The following is a 13,233-nucleotide window of genomic DNA, read 5'->3' on the forward strand; positions in this document are numbered from 1 at the left end:
CACCCGCCACCCGCCACCCGCCACCCGCCACCCGCCACCCGCCACCCGCCACCCGCCACCCGCCACCCGCCACCCGCCACCCGCCACCCGCCACCCGCCACCCCGCCACCCCGCCACCACACTGGAACCGGAACCCTCCCTCCTTTCCCTGCCTGTCTTTTCTGTTTTTCCCTCCCCTTCCCTCCCTCCAACTTTATTTTTTCCTCCTTTTTAATTCTACTCCCTACTCCCTACTCCCTACTCACCTCTTCATCGCTTACCGTGCTTACTGTCATATTATCTGTTATCTGACCTACACACTCATCTAGCACTACTAGCACTACACACAGCTCCCACCTTTCTCCTAACCTCACATCCACCCGTCCTATACTTTCCACGCTATTCCCCTCCCCATGGATAAGCATGTCCCCTTTCCCCTACATCCTTGCTGCGGAAGATAAAACGGCATTATATCTGAAATTTTGAACTACAGCTTCTGCATATATGTGCATCGAGAGCGACGTAGTACTTCGGGATTCATTCGATTAGGCAAGTTTTGTCTCCACTATTTTATGATGAAGGGCGTGAACTCCGAACTGAAAAAAGTTTCAACTCCGGTGGGTCCTCACTCGATTCGAGCAGCCAGGTCCTTTACATGATAATATGAAAGGTGATTCATAGGATAAAGTTTTTCTTGTAACGAAAAGGACACCGCGAGATATTGGTTTCAGAGCCAATTCTCAAAGAAGAATACGAACTCACCATAAATTCCTAAATCCTGTGAAAGGGAATGGCTTTAGGTTTCATGTCCTCCTGTTGGCAATCACCCAGCCCTGAATATTACCCCAGTTGACACAGTATTTTGGATTCGCCAATATATCACCAAACCGAATAGTCAACTTGACCGCATGTCTAAGTAAATAAGATTTCGTGGTTGAGCTATAGACAGCAATCAAATGAAACAGTTAACTCTCCTAGCAAACGCAGATTTTAGTGGACTTGACAATCGTCTCATTTACTGCTTCTTGTAGCTTTGTATTTGAGATAACTTGGAAGTCAGCGGAGCTTGTTTTTTATCTCTGAAGCATGACATTTAACGCAACTTGATATGAGGGAATTTCAAGAAAGAGTCCACTGCGCACTGAGAAGAGGCGCTTTTGCCTTCATATAGAAATTTCGTCCTCTGATTGTTTACAAAGCTAATAGAGAGTGATCAAGAAAATACGGAGGAAAAGAAAACATGCCGCTCCAAAAATGTCGGATCGCTTTTCAAGTAGATTTTATTGTCTTGAAAAACAAGGTTTTAAGGCAGGGATCTCTTGATACAGCAAATGGTGCGCTATTTTAACTACTGTCTGCCCTCTGGGCGATATGTTTGGGGCAATCAACGTTCTATCAGACTACGCTCAACTTCAGCATAGTAACACTTGTCCTTTCATTGCTTTGGAGGGTTTAAAGACACATGGAGTTTACACGTGTTTACAACCACTTTCAAGAGTCCTGTGCCCTCAGTCTGTAAATATTCTGCTATTTCTTTATTGCCGTTTATACAAATTAGATGATTTGGGATTTTTTCTTGGATTGGCTGTTAATTATAATATTAGTGTCGGCAGATAAGATTTCCCGAAACGGAAATTGAATTTGTAACTCGTCGATAAGATCGAAGACAAAAACATAACGAAGTAATTAATCATGGAATACAGTGCTAGAAAACAACAGGCATTCCCGTCTAAAGAAACGACTCTCTCTTACTGGATTGCAGAGGCTGATGACAAGCTTGCGAAACATCGAACAACTGAGAAATTACCAGAAGAGGTTGATGTGCTAATCATCGGATCTGGCTTTAGCGGAACTTCGGTAGCATTCAATATGCTAGTTGAAGAAAAGACAGAACAAAAAGTACTATTATTAGAGGCTCGTGACGTCTGTTCTGGGGCTACTGGAAGAAATGGAGGGCACATGCGGAGCTACTATCATCACGATCAGTACGAATTCTCAGAAAAGTACGGTCAGCAAAATGCTGCTGACATTGCAATGTTTGAGCATGAAGAGATCAATGTTGTTGAAAAACTGGTGGAAAAGTATAATATTGACTGCAATTTTGTTAGAAGAACCTCTTACGTGACTTACGATGATCCTTCTTTAGGAAAGTTTGGCTTAAGAGATTACTACTCATTTTTAAACAACCCTTACATTGATCAGAAAGTCAAGGATCAAGTGAAAATAGTTTTTGATGAACAAGCCAGAAAAGAGCACGTAAACACTGCATTTGGCGTCTACACACCTACATCGTCTGTGTGGCCGTACAAGCTAGTTTGTGGTCTTCTCGAGATTGCAATTTCCAAGGGATTGAACTTGCAAACTAATACTGCTGTGGAGGAGCTGGAATTCCTGGAGGATAGTACCTGGTTGGCAAAGACGCCGCGTGGAACGGTGCATGCTGGAAAAGTTGTTGTTACCACCAACGCTTACACAAGGGCTCTTTTACCAGACTTCTGGGGCAAAATTATGCCTGTTAAAGGTGTTGTCTCGCATCTCAAGACAGAGTCAAACAAAACTCTTGCAACTAACATGATTCACACTATGCCAGTTGAGATCGACTACATAAGCGTTCGAGATGATGACTCGTTGATAATCGGAGGCGGTGGAAAAACATACAAAACCTCACCTAACCGCGAAATGATGGTCGACAACGCAGATGACTGTTACTTTCCGGAAGATACTAAGCAATACTTTGTTGGATATGCTAATCGGAACTACAAGTCTTTAGCAGACGTTGAATTTGTCAATGACTACACTTGGACTGGGTGTATGGGTTTTACAGAAGATGGGTTTCCATTTGTTGGTGATTTAACGGCGTACGGACGCCCAAATATGTTCATATCTGCAGGTTTTACTGGACATGGTATGCCACGTATTTTCAGCTGCTCAAAGTACCTAAGCGAGCTGATATTGGGAAAGAAGACCACTACAAGGATCCCAGCACCATTCAAGCTATCAATCGAGAGGATGAGCACTGTGGATTCTCCATATCTGGATTCGCTAGTGGAAAAATGTGGCACGGCACCGGATTCAAATTGTGGCTGTAAATAATCCGTATTATATTGATAAGATTTCTTTGGGTTTTCAAATCTTGAACAAGTAAAACAGTTTTTTTGGTTATTAAATTATCCAATGAGTCTTCCTCCCTTTGAAAATGCCGACTTTGAAATGACCAGTGTTCCAGATCCCCACTGGCAACCAGGATCTGGAGCAACCAATAACGATTGGGCAAAATATAAGAAGGTCGAATTGGATCCGTATGCTGAGGGCCGTCTGCCTTTTGAAAATTATAAGCTACTTGTGAGCGCTATCACACCTCGTCCAATCGGTTTCATATCAACAGTTGGAAAAGATGGCACAAGAAATCTTTCCCCCTTTTCGTATTTCACTATTGTGAACCACGATCCGCCTGTTTTTACAATTGGTATCTCGGGCGCTACGGGAAATCTGAAAGATACTTGCAAAAACCTGCAAGACACAGAAGAATGTACTATCAATCTGGTCAGCGAGTGGTTCATTGAAGCGGCCAATTATACATGTATTAATGCACCTTACGAGGTTGATGAGTGGAAGCTGGCAGGTCTTACTCCTGTCGAATCTTCTAAAGTCAAACCGCCTCATGTTGCTGAAAGCGCTTTCTCTATTGAAGGTAAACTGATTCACACACACTATTTCAAGTCAAAGAAAGACCCTTCGAAGGGTTCCGGAACAACTCTTTTAGTGGAAGGAGTCAATTTCCACATTCGCGAAGACATTGCAGATGAGAAATTTACTACAGTGGACATCAGCAAATTGAAGCCAGTTGCTCGTCTTGGAGGAAACGTGTATTCTAGAGTGTTGCAAGGATTCGACATTCCAAGGCCGGATTTCAAGTCTGAAATTTCAAAGCATCCAGAAGTTTCCAAGCTGCTTTGAAATATTCTGCATTCTGACTTTTGGTAGCAGATAAAGCGAGGGTAAAACATATATTTAAATTCAGAGAACTATAATATGATTCCGAAGAGTAATATCAGTCTCAGGTTTGTTGTGGTAGGGGGTGGAATAGGGGGCTTGTCGGTAGCAATCGGACTCATTCTGGCTGGGCATGAAGTAATTGTTTTAGAAAAAGCACAACAATTATCGGAGGTCGGTGCTGGTATCCAGATCCCGCCCAATTCTACCAGAATACTCGAGATACTTGGATGCAAAGCACATATATTAGAGAAAGCTCTGGTACCAAAGGCATACCATTTCTTCAACTACAAAGGAGACAATCTTATCAGTATAGAGCTTGACCCCTATTGTGCTCGCAAGTATGGTTGCAAATCTTTACATATACACAGAGGAGATTATCACAAATGCCTTGTTCAAAGAGCCAGAGAACTGGGAATTACAATTCTTGTGAACTCTGGCATTGTGGAAATTGACCTGGTTCACAACATTGCAATAACCCACGATGGCCAGAAATATCACGGAGACGTGATTATAGGGGCAGACGGTTTGAACTCGAGTGTTCGCAGCTCTATATTTGGAAAAGAGATCTTGGCAACAAATAGTGGAGATCAAGCTTATCGCTCTTTGATATCGATTCCTGAGATGGCAAAGCATCCCGAACTGGATTTCATCCACAAGTTACCATGTGTCAACTTTTTCTGGGGGCCCCAAGGGCACGTGGTGACTTACCCCTTGAAGGGTGGCAACAGCTGCAACGTCGTTGTAATGGGGCCCGACAACCTCCCACCAGATTCAAGAGTTGCTGCTGCAGACAAACATGAGGTCTTGCAATTTTTGAAATCTTGGGACTCCCGATTGCAGCTCCTTTTGAGCCTTGCAACCTCAACTTTCAAGTGGAGACTTCAATATATCGAGGAGCTAGATTTCTGGAGCCATCCTACTCAAAATGTAACTCTTCTGGGAGACGCTTGCCATGCGACTTTGCCTTATCTGGCTCAAGGAGCAGCTCAAGCTATAGAAGATGCCGCTGCCTTAGCGTACCTATTTGGAAAAATCAAACACAAATCTGAGATTCATTTTTTGTTAGAGATGTACGAATACATCAGGAAACCAAGAACCACCCGCATTGTCAACTCCTCAAAAGACTGTCAACAAATTTACCATCTCCAGGATGGAGAAAAACAGAAATTGAGAGACCTAGAATGTGCATTAGATCCTCCGCAGGAAGGATGCCCCGCTAGGTGGGCAGACCCTGAGTTTCAGGAGTACCTGTTTGGCTACAACATATTCGAGGAGTGCGAAAAACAATGGCTCATGGCCACGACTTTGAAAGAGAAATTGTGACCAGGTCAAAGCAGCTGAAGGAAATTTTTATCAATGAATTTCTTTCTTATCTGTGGCTCACTGATCAAAAAATAATGCAATCTTAAAAAGGTATATATTCATTATTGTGAAATCTTGGCGAAACTAGCTTATGACAAAAACAGTGCTATTTCACGCCGTCATTAATTGTGACATTCAAAACCAGCGTCAGTTAGATCGTGGAGACTATGGGGATATTGCCTGTATATTTTTCACTAAACACGGTCTTAATCGCCCAACAAAGAAGTACCACGCGGTTTACGGTGATCTTCCTTCCACTTCTGAATTAGATAAATTTGCGTCAGTACACTTGACGGGAGCCAATCAGTGTCCTTATGGAGACGAGCCTTGGGTGCTTGAAGTGGTTGCTCTAGTGAAAAATATCGTGGAGGAGTACCCTTCAATAAAATTAACCGGTGCATGTTTTGGCCACCAGATCATCTGTAGAGCTACGGGTGGAGTGGTGACCCCAAATCCCAATGGTATTGAAGGTGGCATATGCGAAATTGAAATCTCCGATGACTTTCCGCGTACTATTTTGGATTTACCTCCTCCAAGGAAGCTCCATATTGTGGAAGCACATAAGAACTGGGTGCAATCAGCACCACCTGATGTTATTGTTTTGGGTTCTTCCAGTAAAACCCACAATCAAGGAGTCTACCGCAAGGGTCGTTTTCTTACAATTCAAGGCCATCCCGAATACGGAACAGACATCAGCGATTTCATTGTACAGTCCTGGATAAAGAAAGACTGCTCTCAAGCATACTACGCTGACTGTATGAGTCGGAACAAAAGTCTGCCCAACGATGGTGGTGTTCTTGGAAGAGCAATGGTTAGGTTCCTTACTGATGACAGTTTATAGTTTCTGTAAGATATAATAATCAATAGGCTTGGTGTAAAGGTGCAATATCCTTATCGCAGATAATATTTCGCAGGGACAATTTAGTTGACTTTTTTATAAAACCTCTTCTTTTCCTCATGGATCACGAAACCATCACCATTCACAATCCTGTTGAAGGATTTGTACATGAGTATGCTCCAAGATTGACTGCTTTTGAGTTCAAAAATAAGGAGCTTCAGTCAAGGAAGGTTGTACTTTTCATTGGTGGCTTAACTGATGGCCTGCTGACTGTGCCTTACCTCCCAGACTTGTCTGCCGGCTTAGACAAGATTGGATGGACTCTTGTTCAGATTCACTTCACATCCTCGTACATGGGATGGGGAACTGGATCCCTAGAAAGGGACGCGTATGAAATCGGTCTGCTTGTTGAGTATCTTCGGTCCGAAAGAGGGGGTTCCAGAGAAAAGGTTGTTCTCATGGGCCATTCGACAGGATGTCAGGATACGATTCAATATCTTGCTAAATACTGCCCCAAGGAACCTGCAAAACAAGTGGAAGGTGGAATTTTGCAGGCTGCCGTCTCGGACAGAGAGGCAATCTTCCACGAACTTCAAAAGCAAGGGAAAGGCTGGGAAGAACTAGAGGAGCTGAATGTTCTGGCACGCAATTATGTGAACAATGGCCAGAAAGATGAGCTTCTTCCCAAAAAATACTCAGATCTTTTCTTGGGAGCTCCTATCAGTGCCTACAGATGGCTTTCTCTCGCAACAAAATTAGGTGACGACGATTTCTTCTCTTCTGACCTCACCTTGGAGGATAATAAGAAAACCTTTGGAGAAGTTTCACGGCCAATCATGGTTATCAACTCTGAGAAAGACCAGTTTTACCCAGATTATGTCGATAAGCAAGCCTTGATGAATCAATGGCAGTTAGCGACTCCTGATAAATTCTGGTCTCCATATTCTGGTCTAATCCCTGGTGCACTCCACAACATAGGCCCTGGGTCTGCTCCGGGTGCTGTGGCATGGACTGTTGATAGAGTGTGTAAATTTTGTACGGATATCGAATAAATGGACCTTGCACAGCCGTATAAACATATTTTTAAAAGACCACCGTCAACTTGGATGTCAGCGGAACTGGAACACCAGCGTAGCTTGCTGAGATATGCAAGTTTCAGTAAGTTGGTTACGTACCTAGAGACCACCATTCTAGCTGACTTGCCAAATTTGAACCTACCCGACTACCACATTTTGAACTTGATTCTTACTGCAACAACTCTTCCTCCCCAAACGACTCCGGATTTGCGATATTTAGATGATGGAAGCTCAAAAAGACCCTTACATTTACGTTGCTTGGATTTAATTAGGCAGCTGATGGATATTCTTCGGTTGGATTCGCGACCGGTTGATGCTTTTTTTGGTCCTGAACTGCCGTCTGCAGAGGCATATGATAATCTGCGAGCGTTACTTTACCAGCTTTTTGAATTTCTCACTTATAATGATGCCACTCTGACGCGTTCTGCACGCCGCAGAGCAGAAGATTTGAGTAATCATTCTCGTTTTGATCCTCTTCCAAACAAGAATGCAGCTACGTTATATGGCCTCAGCACCGATGAAGATAAACTTAAAGACCAACTATTGACTAATAAGAATTTTAACAAGGTGCACCTCAGCTCGTGGGAGTTTTTTCGATGGGGTTTCAAGTGTGCGGATCGCCAGGATGAAAAGCCTTACTTTGTTAGCTGGAGAATTTGGAAAAATCTGCTGCATTTATTCCTAGACTTTTATTGGTACGACTTCGGGCGGCAAGAATACTCTGGTGACTCAAATGGACGACTCGAAAACATTAAATCAACGCTCATCTACCAAGCAATGTTTGCGTTGAATGAACATACCATGAAGGCTGCTTTAAACGAGTTAATAGACATAGCTTTCACCTCAAAGGATTCTTTTTCTGCTCCCATATTTGTCAATGAATTGAGACTTCTCAAAACAGCAGTGATACCTGCCGAAACCAAGCATGAAGGTGAGCCGTCAGATTCGATACCACTTAGGCGCTCTCTACTTTGTTTATGCTACTGCGTTCTCAAGCAATTGTCCCAAAATCAATCCGAGAAGCTGGTTGAAGACTTCGCGGTGGATGTGGGAGAGAGATTAATTTTACGGACCAATGCTGATGTACTTGAATTCTTTGCAACTTGTAATCCTGCGCAAGATGAGATGCTATTGGTTGTTAGCATCAGTCTTATGGAACAGATTACGCACGACGATGTGGATTACGCCGAACCCTACTCTTGGTTTTTCAGTTCTGCCTCGGTCGATGATTCATTTTTGAGTTTCATACTTACGGCAGAACCAGACTTTGTGAAACATAGCACACCCAATAGATTGTTGGTTCATCGTTCTCGTCTTGAGCTGATGAACCTCCTGATAAATTTCCAGTTGTCATTATGGGTGAAAAATAACTGGTATAACTTACCACAGCAGAGAAAGAAAGACACGGCCACAAAAATATTGTACGCTCTGGGAGTGATGGATGACAACCGACGACGAAGCCTTGAAGAAGTATATAAAGAATGCAAGCTCAGGAATGCTGTCACCAAGGCAGAGACAGAAAAATATCTCGATGGGAGCTTGTTTTTGACAAGACTACAGGATATCTATAGAATCAAATTAATGTAATACTCATTTAACGTCCAAATGAACCAAAAAATCAATCATCCGTCTGACTGCAGATACATGCCAAGGGCAGACAGAATTTTTGTTGAGGCTCGCCAGATGCTTATACTGCATAATCAGATCTTTCAGCAGCTCGATGGAATTGACCCCCGCTTGGCAGCTGAGCAAATTTAACTCGATTATTGACCCTGGTTCGTAGCCTTCAGCCGTTCTACTACCAGAATTGACAATAAATCCAGTGCGTAACGGCATGCGAATGGATTGGTTTGATAATTGTTGCGCCACCTGCAAAATCACTCCGTAACACTGATTCGATAATTCTATCAGCTCAGGATTTTCGGGAACCTGTTGCTGAGACCCCGTAAAGGCACAAGTGTCTAAGGGAGATGTACCTGGATCGTATGAAGGCGTAGGCCCGTTCATTGGGCTTTCCAAGCGATTGGCCACGCTTGGAGTAAGCATTTGCGAATTCGTGGACGCTGCTGTAAATTTCACAGAATACATGTCCTTCAAATCATCCTTTTGCTCCTGAAGATGAGACAAAACGAGCGTGGAAGGTTCCAGCTCTACAGTTAAGACAATAAGTGTGAGCTTGTTATTCTTGATCGAAAGACGCTTCCACTCTGTCAGTTCATCATCGGGAATCACATTGTTGAGTCTAGTCAAGATCACGTAGGACTTGCCATTATGACTTGAAACATAGTCCAGCGAAATGCTGAAAATCTCATCAGAAACCTCTTCGAAAGTTTGACATCGGCAGTCCGAACTTATCAGCCAGGAGCGAGTAAAGTTGATTTCGCCGTACTGGTCAGACCAGCTAGCTACGCACCAATTTTTGTCAATGGACCGTTCGTAACAAACATGTAAGAATAAGTCATCCTCAATCAGGCCCGATGATATTGGTGCTTTCGTCATCGCAAAAGGTATTTTCTGAGGTAGCGGCTTGGAGATTGTCAACAATCGATCTCTGTCTTTAAAAGGCTCGGAGACATCTTTGTTAGGATACAATGAATAGATTTCCAAAGCCAAATCTCCCAGTTTCTGAGAAGTCACAACCGAATAGCTCTCGTTTTTGGAAAGGTAAAGATCAAGCGGAATCACCTTATAAAAAGAGAAAATAGGGATGTTAACAATGGTTGAAATATTTCTCTTTCTGCGTTTTCTCCCATCTTCTTCTGTTTCTTGGTCAACAGCTTTCATTGTCAATGTGCTTTGAAATTGTTCGAGTATGCTTGCCAGACTGGTGAGAAGCTGCATGCCAATGTTGGGAACTGCAATCATAATCAAAATAGCATCCTTTTGACCATTTGAGTCCACCAAATATTGATTTCGTAACGAATCTGCAAGAGAGGTAAGGGCTGCCTCTGCATTTTGGAGAAAAAGCTCATAATTCCCGCCTGGAATCTCCAAAAGATCTTGTAACTGACTCATTCGTCCTAAATTCCAAGATGAGTAAGTAGCCATTAGGTCCTGTAAGAAACTTCGACTTTTTTCCAACAAATATGACGTACCTTTTGGTATAACTAAGATGACTCTCACATTTTTTTGGCCTTCAAGCGGCTCAAGATCTAGCAGTTTCCAATATCGCATGCTTGTCTCATTAATTTTTAGGTCTTGGCCGTTCCGTTTTGTGTTAAAGATTGTAGTTGGGATTTTGAACAAAGAAGTAGACTTTACACTTTCGGCAATAGCTCGGTTTGCGTTTTCCTTGAATATGCCTGAGTGTCTCTTATTTTCGGTTTCTGTTATGTTCATCAATGGAGATGTTGTGGCAAAGCTAGGATCATCAAACTCAATCCTTGGAGCTTCCAGCTTGTATATTTCTTTCTCGCTTCCAAAGAGACTGTCAAATAGTCTCATTTCTGAGTTTGGCCGATCACACTCCAGTAACTCGTAGAGTCTCATCTTGGAGGAACCTGGAAAAGCACTTAACAAAGTTGAATCCAATATCTCGCCGAGGTCGGAGACATGCTCTCTATAGCTATGTTTCAGCCCAGTAGTAAATAGCACAAGCTCTTGCATTATTGGCAACATTAATTCGATCTTGTGCTTAGAGATGGTTGGATTTCCTGTCGAAAGAAATCTTGAAGGAATTGTACAAAGAGCTGGACCTCTCAAAATCCAAAACAGCCAGTTCTGAATCTCTTGAGCGCCTGATATTTGAGGAGATGGAGCTTGCTGGTGCGAAATAGCTGTTTGGTTCACAAAAGGTGTCATTGAGGACAATATTCCCGTATTTCGAGGAATTGAGGATATACTTATACGCAAGCCTGTTTTCTCATCATCTTCATCTTCATCATCCTCTTCTATCTCTTCTTCACTGTCACTTATTAAATCTCCCTCTTCAGTACCCATATCTCCTTTTTTGTTCTTCCAAAATGTGGGTGTTGTAGATGCCGACTCCTGGGAACGCGAGCTCTGTGCTTCACTCCGCACAAAGAACTTTCCGCCATTCGAATATTTACTGTCGATATCCTTTTCGATTAGCGGGTTAAAGTTCAGTGGGGCGAAAATGGATTTCTTTATGTCTTTCGGTGTCACTGAGCCAAATTCATCATTGGCAGAGGAGGCATCAGTCGTCCCGGGACTTGGGGATGCAAATATGTGAAACGAAGCCGGAGATGGTGCACCTGGATCCTCATAGAGTGGGTTGGACGGCTCAAGCTCAATAAACTGCTTTGCATCCTTTTCAACCGGACTCGACACCAGTTCGGGTTTGGACTGGGATTCTGATTCTGGCACATCATTCTGGACCTCATCTTCCTCTTCATTCATCGATTCCCCGAACAGTTCATCCCAATCTCCAGTGGATTCTTTTGCAGAGTCCATATCAACATCCGTGGGGTTGGAATCTGCCGTAGGCTCTTCGATGGCTGATATTTGTGGTAGCTGGGTTTCTTCGTCAGACTCAAGCATTAGTTCCTCGATCAATTCGAAAGAGTCGCTTAGTTCAAACGTGGACTCCTCGACGTCGTCCCCAAATTGAATCATGCACATAGAAGTGGGCCACATAATATATTTTGAGTTGGGAGCAGATGATTCGAGATATCGAGCAATATTTGGCGTAAGCCCGTTCATGTGGTTCAAATTTGGGACGAGTTTTATCCAACGCGAAGGCATTTCAAGATTGATATGAGAGTACTCGGATAACAAGTGCAGGAGCTTTTCATAGTTTGCCGGGGGCTCAAAAGAGAGTGAGTTTGCCAGCATATTTTGATTAGCAAAAGAACATCGCACCCCAGAAGGGCACATGTAGAGGGCGTAGTTGTTTTTCAAGATGTCAAATTCGCTGTCTAAAAGAGTTGACAGTCGATAAAACCGTGGAATGCTGTTTATAGCAAAATTAGAGATAATTTCGTTGCGAATGCTAAGCGATGTGTTAATTTTTAAAATCTGGAATGTGTCTTGCGCAGAGCAAACCAGCAATTGGTTTCCAAATGGGAGTATTTCAACCTCTGGTGATCTAGCCATAAGATGATGACACATAAATTTCTTCAATGCTCTCAAGAAGCTGAGATACACAATGCTACTCGGTCGCGATTGTTGCTGTGGGTTAGCCTGAGACTTAAACACTGAGTCGGCATCAAAGGTTGTTGCAGATGCTAGTTTGAGAGAGAGTTTGCTTTCTATGATGATGTTGTCAATTGCATCCTTTAGCTGATTGAATCCAAGCTCCTGATCCTGCGGGTTTAGTCTAGTTTCGAGTCTGAAAATGCATATTTCCTTTTTGGCCCCGTATGTCAGTACATCCAATATTTGATAATCCCGAGCCAATTGTTGCTTAATCGAGTTTTCATAGTGGTGCACTTGCTCTAAAGGAGAAACCTTTTCGTCCTTTGTTGTATCGGAGACCGCACTAGCTTCTTTCGGTGGAGGCTCTTGCACTTGGTAAAAGTAGGCATTAATCTTACTCACTTGAGCAAACTTGTAATAATTTGCCAGTGTTGGATGCCTGTCTTCAAATGGAGTGTAGTCTGAGCCGTTAGAAGAGGCCGGGCAGAAAAGGGGATTCAAATCCTCTAATTTATTCATGTAGACCACAGCTCAAAGCTAGTTTAAAGCGTAGTCGATTTACGGAGATTTGGAAGGACGACGCGGCGATCGACTGTAGGTAAATTATTTTCCATTTTTCATTATTCTACTCCAACGAACATGGCAAGTAAGTTCAGCAAGCACAAAGTGTCTCTAACATTCTAGAATCCAAGGCTAAGACAACGATTATACAGTTGGCATCTACAGCAAAAACGGGGTACATGCGGTCTTTGGTGATCCAGAGAACGGCCAACGAGAGAAAACATATCCACTACGATCCGATCGTCCAACGCCATGTTCTGTTCACGGAAAACAGAAAGAGGAAGATGCCACAAAAGAAACCTCTGGACTTCTCTAGGGGTGCCT

At 43.1% G+C, this 13,233-nt stretch overlaps 6 protein-coding genes across 6 annotated transcripts; 5 read left to right on the forward strand and 1 right to left on the reverse strand.

Annotated features, from left to right (window-relative positions):
* Positions 1-1,671: 1,671 nt before the first annotated feature.
* OGAPODRAFT_5743 (uncharacterized protein) lies at positions 1,672-3,072 on the forward strand (the record flags this gene model as incomplete). The annotated part of the gene is made up of 1 exon (XM_018355758.1): positions 1,672-3,072. The coding sequence occupies one exon, from the start codon at positions 1,672-1,674 to the stop codon at positions 3,070-3,072; it is 1,401 nt and encodes a 466-aa protein (XP_018212754.1).
* An 81-nt stretch (positions 3,073-3,153) lies between these two features.
* OGAPODRAFT_91610 (uncharacterized protein) lies at positions 3,154-3,976 on the forward strand (the record flags this gene model as incomplete). The annotated part of the gene is made up of 1 exon (XM_018357005.1): positions 3,154-3,976. The coding sequence occupies one exon, from the start codon at positions 3,154-3,156 to the stop codon at positions 3,934-3,936; it is 783 nt and encodes a 260-aa protein (XP_018212755.1). The 3' UTR covers positions 3,937-3,976.
* Positions 3,977-4,011: 35 nt separating this feature from the next.
* Positions 4,012-6,169, forward strand: OGAPODRAFT_96144 (uncharacterized protein; the record flags this gene model as incomplete). The annotated part of the gene is made up of 1 exon (XM_018357884.1): positions 4,012-6,169. The coding sequence occupies one exon, from the start codon at positions 4,012-4,014 to the stop codon at positions 5,296-5,298; it is 1,287 nt and encodes a 428-aa protein (XP_018212756.1). The 3' UTR covers positions 5,299-6,169.
* Positions 5,051-6,178, forward strand: OGAPODRAFT_91612 (uncharacterized protein; the record flags this gene model as incomplete). The annotated part of the gene is made up of 1 exon (XM_018357006.1): positions 5,051-6,178. Exon 1 carries the CDS (start codon positions 5,429-5,431, stop codon positions 6,176-6,178), a length of 750 nt encoding a protein of 249 aa, XP_018212757.1. The 5' UTR covers positions 5,051-5,428.
* Positions 6,179-6,294: 116 nt separating this feature from the next.
* Positions 6,295-7,227, forward strand: OGAPODRAFT_91613 (uncharacterized protein; the record flags this gene model as incomplete). The annotated part of the gene is made up of 1 exon (XM_018357007.1): positions 6,295-7,227. One exon carries the CDS (start codon positions 6,295-6,297, stop codon positions 7,225-7,227), a length of 933 nt encoding a protein of 310 aa, XP_018212758.1.
* Positions 7,228-8,841: 1,614 nt separating this feature from the next.
* On the reverse strand, positions 8,842-12,867 carry OGAPODRAFT_74359 (uncharacterized protein; the record flags this gene model as incomplete). The annotated part of the gene is made up of 1 exon (XM_018355874.1): positions 8,842-12,867. One exon carries the CDS (start codon positions 12,865-12,867, stop codon positions 8,842-8,844), a length of 4,026 nt encoding a protein of 1,341 aa, XP_018212759.1.
* Positions 12,868-13,233: the final 366 nt, after the last annotated feature.

Source organism: Ogataea polymorpha (genome assembly GCF_001664045.1).
Source record: "Ogataea polymorpha strain NCYC 495 leu1.1 chromosome Unknown OGAPOscaffold_1, whole genome shotgun sequence".
In the NCBI taxonomy this organism is placed as follows: Eukaryota; Fungi; Ascomycota; class Pichiomycetes; order Pichiales; family Pichiaceae; genus Ogataea; species Ogataea polymorpha.